Source organism: Protopterus annectens, chromosome 3.part0, assembly GCF_019279795.1.
Source record: "Protopterus annectens isolate FY-2018-M chromosome 3.part0, PAN1.0, whole genome shotgun sequence".
Taxonomy (NCBI): domain Eukaryota; kingdom Metazoa; phylum Chordata; order Ceratodontiformes; family Protopteridae; genus Protopterus; species Protopterus annectens.
In genome coordinates this window covers 1,658,176,550-1,658,183,821 of record NC_056731.1, presented here as the reverse complement: position 1 = coordinate 1,658,183,821, position 7,272 = coordinate 1,658,176,550, and the positions used below count along the sequence as shown (strand labels likewise).

The following is a 7,272-nucleotide window of genomic DNA, read 5'->3' as shown; positions in this document are numbered from 1 at the left end:
ATATATATATATATATATATATATATATATATCTTGTAGTGCGGCAGGTCCCCCTGCACCAACTGTTAATTATATATAATAACTCCAGGACTGCACTGGTGAAAGAGTGCATTCCCTAATCTCAGGGATCATTGATCTCTTACACCTGCCAACAATCTGTTCTAAACAGAAGTTGACTTTAATGATTTTTTCAAAGTTATGCACTCTTTATATATATATATATATATATATATATATATATATATATATATATACACACAGACAGAGAGAGAAAGGGATTATACACATATGCATTATATGCATATATGTGTGCGAGGTGTGTATGTGTGTTATAAAATTTGTGTATTGGACTTGAGCACTTGTAGTACAGCCTCTGAGAGTGTGTGTACATACATATACATATAGATATATAGATATACAGATATATATACATATATATTATATACAAACATGTGTGTGTGTGTGTGTGTGTATATATGTATATATATATATATATATATATATATATATATATATACAAACACACACACACACATATGTATATATATACATATACATATATATATATATATATATATATATATATATATACATATATATATATATATATATATATATATATATATATATATATATATATAGTTATCTGTTATTATACAGCTACAGTACATATGTGTGTACTATACTGCCTCTGAAATTAATGGTGATTAAACTGCAAAGGAAAACTACTTCTGAATGTAGTTATGTGTTTATCTCAATCTATTCTGACAAATTTTACTTTCATTTCTAATGTACTATTCTTATTTTTCACAGAAATCCTTATGAACAGCTACCAGCATCAGATTTTAAAATGACTTTCTCCTTAAAGTCAGCAATCTGCGACTGTATTGTTGATTGATTACTTTTTCCTGTTGACCTTAAAACTAAAGCTGCCTTCTAAGTCTACACCTGTTATGGAGCTCTTCTCACAGGATACATGTGCTTGTAAGTCTTGACTGATTGTCTGACATTATTTCTGTTCTTTGTAAATAAATTAAACTATTCATTTTGTATCATGTCTGAAAAGAAAAAAAAAGCAAGCAGATAAATGTAGCAGACACTATATCATAATAAAAACTGCCATACAAAAAGTGCCAAAAATATTGAGTATGCACTTTACTGTTCCAAAAACTGCAGTGTATTACAATAGCAATTAGAGTCTACTTTATAATGTATTCCAACTGATTAGTCCTACCACTATGGCAGTGGGTGGGGCAGTTACACTATTAACGCCAGACATGATATATACATATAAATCAGTTGCATTCTGTACTGTGAGGTGACTTAACGTTTCTAATTTGTAGCAAGCAAAGCCAGTGGACAATAAAGGTTATACAACATGGTGTTCAGTTCAATATACATCTAGGCTTTATGCACCATACTGATATATTGACCTATGAAGTATGAGGAGTTAAAAAGGATAGAAAATGTAACAGTATTTCATTAACCTGATGATGCCAGCTGTTAGTAGCCTATACTTGTTAGACATTACTTATCAAACTTTTTTTTCTCTTCCTGTTTTTCTTCCAAACTCTGAAGCATTCTGGAATTTTACCAAGCAAGCAAGCAAGCATAGGAAATAAAACATGAATATTTATCATTCAGGCAAACAGAAAACGATGGAAAACTGCAAAACTCCTGAAGTTTCATTCAATACCTAGCTAAATAAATTCATTTTAAATGTGCAGTCATAACACCTACTAACTATATACTTGCAAATGAAAATTAACATACAGATAAAAATATACAGCTTAAACACAAATTTACTTAATTTAAGATGATATAAACTTTTCTGAAAAACAGTCAGGCCCCAGACATGGTCAACAATGGCAAAATCTCACTCAGTATAACAGTACTGAAGAGAAGGGCAGGCAAAAAAAGGTGGCAAAGATCAGCAACACAGCAGAAAAAAATGCACACACAACACATTTACTAATCACAATCCACAGCATCGGCAAAAGTTTCATCATTTCTGTCATAAATTTAACAGGACAGGCATAGAACAGTGACCATTCTGGGCAATTTATTGGCATATTGGCAGGAGATGATAAGGCTAAAAACAACAGCAGCTAGCAGCTGGTGCAGAGAGATGGACGGATAACATTGATATGGGGCTCTCATACAAAACACCTCCTCTCATATCACAGCTTTTTATCAAACACTTATTACAATAAAAGCTTATAGGTTGGGGAGACCGGAAGGACGTATAACAGTTAAAAAAAATCAGACCTAGCAATTTTGTAGCAAAACAGGAGGTGGGGGAATACATAATTTATCACTGTATTATCAGGAAATCCAGGCAGTCTAATCAGGGCGCACTGAGTGACTATTTTTTGCCTTATCATCCAAACTGGTGGAAACGGAGAAGGAATTATCAGCGTACTGCAGATTGCTGGGCTGGAATTTTAATGGTAATAATCGGGTTTCTGATGGTATATCTTTGTTGCTTATCTTTCCCATTATCTCTCCTTATCAGCCCAGTCATCAGAGCAAATTAATGGTGCTCTTTCAGTATTCCCTTTTTATCACAGCCCAGAGAGCACCCAAGGGGAAAGAATAAGCAAAATATTAAAATACTGCATAAATCACAATTTTAGATAGCAATGAAATGTATGCATTAAAAAATGTGCCCAGCAACCTTTTTGTCCTTTAAATTGACTATCATCTAAGTTTCAGGGTCTACACTGACTTTCTGATTTCAAAAGGATTTAAACACATTAACCCCATGCTGTATAGGTGATATTAAGTTGTTCAATTTCAGTCTCTTATGAATCCATAATTGCGCTGGCTTTCTCTAACATGCTAATTTTTATTTACATGTACACACTGCTGCTACCATTTGTATTTGCTTTCCCTGCTTCCACAGAGAAGTTCTACGAAGTTTTTAACCTTTTGTTCTTATACTGATGTGAAGCACCCATGCACAGAGAGAGAGAGAGAGAGAGAGAGAGAGAGAAACACACACACACACTCAGACTATGGACATGTGAGAGAATATGTATGTGTACGCGTGTGTGTGTGTGTGTGTGTGTGTGTGTGTGTGTGTGTGTGCGCGCTTGTCTGTGTGAGTGTGTGTACATGTCCTCACATGTGCATGTGTCGATATATGTTTATATATATTTCACATATGCATAGGACTTTAGCTAAACATGTACTCTTGTTCAGTTAGGAGTACTTGCAAAAAATTTAATCTAAATACAGTCATAATCATGATTTCACCTTAATTACATTTTAGTAAAACTGTAACATTAACATGACATACTGCACTGAATTTCTTTGCAAGCAACATATCTAGAAAGCTTGTGAAGTTGAGATATTAAGAATCCATATATCTGACTGCAAGACAGCATGATGCAATATTACAACAAACAGTATTGCAATAAATAGTAATATATATAAAAATACAGACAACTGTAAATGCAAGATCTCTGGACACAGAAGCATTTGTCCTTGCTTATGCATTTATATTACAAAACCTGCACCAGTATATGATAGATTAAAATAAAATTAATACAGTGTTTTTGAAGACTTAAAAAAGAATATGAAGAGAACTGAAAGGCAGTATCAGAGTACTTTTGAAGATATGAAAAAACAGAATTAAGAAAGAAGAAAAGAATGACACATTATATATTCAGCCAAACCCATTGTTATTCAAGAGAAAATCACAAGATGTGTTAAAAAAGTTATAAATAACACAATCGGATAAGTTTATATTGTATGAATGAAGCATTTCCCGGCAATCAGGTAAAGAAACATGGTTCAAGAACTGAATACTTGCTAAAAAGCATTTTTTTATGAAGAAAGCTTTGTTCTTTTTATTGTGTAAATATAGTGTCATAATGCACTATTTCCAGCAGAAAAAAAAAATACTAAACTTCAAACTCTGATGACTCTGATAGGCCTTTCTTTGCTCATAGTAATGCCCAAAATGTGTACCCTGTTGTGTTTATTAGTATTTAAGTTAAATTAAAATCTAACAAAATGTATTTATCTTATAGAAAATTTGTTTAAACGCTCGTAAGAAATAATGACCAGTTTTGCACTTTAAGGTTTTTTTTATGGATCAGATAGTAAAACTCTGTTATAAAAAAGGTATGCTGAGTATGTATCATTTAACACCAACTGCAAACAAAAGTTGCATTTTAGAAATATATAAATATATATATATATATATATATATATATATATATACACACACACACACACACACACACACACATATATATATATATATATATATATATATACATACACATGTATATATGTTTTATGACTAAGACTTTTCCTTTTGAGTCTGAAAAGAAAATGTGTTACTGGTCATTCATGTAAGAAATCAGTGCACTTCCTCAAATGCCATCACATCATGATGTAAATCATAATCAATAGCTGTGAGTGTATTTATTTATTTATTTATTTATTCATTTATTTGTTTGCTTGCAGAAGGGCTTTCAAATCCAACTAATGAATACAGAGGTATTTACAAAACTGCACTGATTCTAGAAAGTAGGTCCATTAGAAGGAAAGAAATGTATACTAATATGCCTTACATTGTGCTTAATACCAAGCTGTTCAGGTCTATTATTTCCCAGTAAAAGTGAAATCCTTTATTCAAAATAATTATTTAAGAAGGAAGCAAACTGAACTTTTAAAATGATTGCAAATATCACATTAACACAAAAAAGGATTACACTTTTCATATCTGTTTAATTTCAACAAAAATATATGTTTATCACCTCTGTCGTTACAATTTGGATTGTCTGAATTTAAACTAAATTAATATAATGCGAGTTCCCATGAAGACAAAAAGTTCAATGCTTAAACAGAAGTCCTCAACGATGACTACCTTTAATTTCAGTTTTACTATTTAGTAACATCACATTGTGCATAACCAGATTTGGCAAAGCTGCTAATCTGCTTTCACTCAGGCCTTGATTGCTTCAATGTAAGTCGTTTGTCCTATGTTAACTTCTAAGAAAATATCAAGATATGGTATAAATACCTAGTTAAAACAAATTTGACAATTTTAATAACTTAATGTTTTGTGCTCTGGCTACAACGGACAGAGAAATGCAAATTTATGCGATGTATTTGAGTACAAACTACTTGTCTTTTAGTCTTTATTTCCTTCCTAACAGATAACATTCTAATGGCTTGTGCAACACGTTCTCCCTCGGGAAAACTGCACAGGAATGTGGATTGTGTGCGTATCGAACTGCTGACTGCGCCGGCTCCACGGTGCAATAGATTTTTATTTTTTTTGAAAATTAAGTACTTCAGAGTACCACCGAAAAGTCGAGTACCAGTTGTATCAAAAACGGGTAACCACAGTAAACAAACAATTTCCTCAATACATCCAATGCAATGCATAAACACAGCATCTACCTGCCAAAACTCTGATAATGAAATAGTACCTGAACATCGTCCATACCCCTCAACTTAGTGCAAGAAATCTGGACAAAGCAAAAACGATGGGAGGACAGCAGCCCAAAATCACGAACAAACTTAAAATATTCATATTGCAAACTTAGAAAGTTGATAGAGTAGCAAATGTTGCAATAACATGCATTTTCTAAAGGATGTGAAGTCGAAACTCAAATAGCTGTCATTAACTTCCATCCTTAATGATTTGTCAGAAAACCAAAAGTGTTATGAGGAGGAGACCAAAAATATACAGGAAAATCGTCGGAAAGCTGGACATTTAAGAGGTATGATCGTAACAACTCCTTGCCAACCCAGCTATAAAAAAAACTGCGTAGTAAATCGCCACCTTGATGCAAATAACGCTCCCACCACATTGCTGGGAGCAAGTCCATTTCACTGACACACTCCATTGTAAGATGTGTGACATTACTACTGGTCAGGGACTACTTCTATAATGGTTTGCATTATACTTTTCCAGTATTATATAGCATGACTTTTTTTCTGTTGAAAATGCGCAGGTAAGCCTGCAAGTAACAAAATCAGCCCAAAAATAATTCATTTTTTTCCTTGGAGTGTAAACTTAACGTTAAGGTTATTGAACAGCTTGCAATGGCAAGATTCTGTAACTGTATTAAATATTCCAAACGGCTGCATCCCAAATGCCCCTACTCCCCTATCACATTTAAATAATTGAAGTAGACAAGTACAATTTTAAATCAGAAGACCTCACAGACTTGGTAATAATAAAAGGCATCTGCACAACCCGGCAACAGAGAAAGAGGAAATAAAACCGCATTTCTGCTTGCTAACACCTTAAGTTAACTTTCTCACGTTCTGTTTAACAAGGGACATTACATAAAGTGCAAATAATAATGTAATCCTGTACGGATAATAACTTGCAGAGGTGAGCTGTTCGTAGCAACATAAATGAATCAGTGTACTATGGAAGATGCTTAGCCTAGTAACTTAAATAACCTCTGTAATACAAATGTACTTGCCACCAATTGCCAAACTCCGCTGACTGCACTCTTGAGAGAACTGAACCCACAGATAGACCACAGTAAGAAACTCACGCTTGATCTGCCGGGGCTTGCTCTGCTTTCTGCGGGACATGCTTCTGCTGCTGGTTACTTGTTCCAGGTGTAGCGCTTCTTCTGACAGATCGATGCGTTTGGTTTCATAAACTCAGCAGGATCCGATCGATGGCAGGATGAGATTTTGATGGAAATTAAATGTATCGTCAGGCAGAGGGATGGGGACAAGAAAAAGAGTGAGCGTGTAAGTGTTGCAGAGGACAAAGTGAAATAGAGAGAGAGAGAGAGAGAGGCAGAGAGAGAGAGAGAGAGAGAGGCAGGCAGAAAAGCTTTCTTGTACAGCTGAAGCCGCTCTCAGGGCTGCCAAACACCCTGACTGACTGCAGACCCTGAAGCAGTTCGCGTTTTTGTTGGTCAATGAAGTTTGACTCACTTAGTTGCCGTACCTGCTCGGAGCATGGACCATGTGTGGAGCAATGGTCCCGAGGCTTAGCTGTGTATTGAAGCCGGTGCCAAACAGCTGACTGATACTAACTGCTGCGCAGCTGTCAGTGAACACAATAAACTCATACTGTAAATCACCACTCTTGTTGTCTGTCTCCGCAGCTCCTTGTCGGACCTGCAGTAAAGAAAGTGTGATAAAGTGTGAGGCAAGAAGAAATATTTGTCAAACAATAACAGCAAACCTAAATGAAATGCGCATACATGCTAACTAAAGAGTGCCGTTAAACATTACACTTTTCATTTAAATGAGTTATGTGTGTTACAGTTAAGCACT

At 34.5% G+C, this 7,272-nt stretch overlaps 1 protein-coding gene across 2 annotated transcripts in view; it reads right to left on the bottom strand.

The window, feature by feature from the left end:
* The window catches only part of ZFPM2 (zinc finger protein, FOG family member 2), a 1,273,567-nt gene extending 1,266,637 nt beyond the window's left edge, over positions 1-6,930 (bottom strand). For both annotated transcript variants that reach the window (XM_044065695.1, XM_044065696.1), the window contains exon 1: positions 6,534-6,930. In XM_044065695.1, the coding sequence (XP_043921630.1) occupies positions 6,534-6,573 (40 nt within the window). In that variant the 5' untranslated portion in view covers positions 6,574-6,930. The remainder of the gene's footprint in view (positions 1-6,533) is intronic.
* Positions 6,931-7,272: the final 342 nt, after the last annotated feature.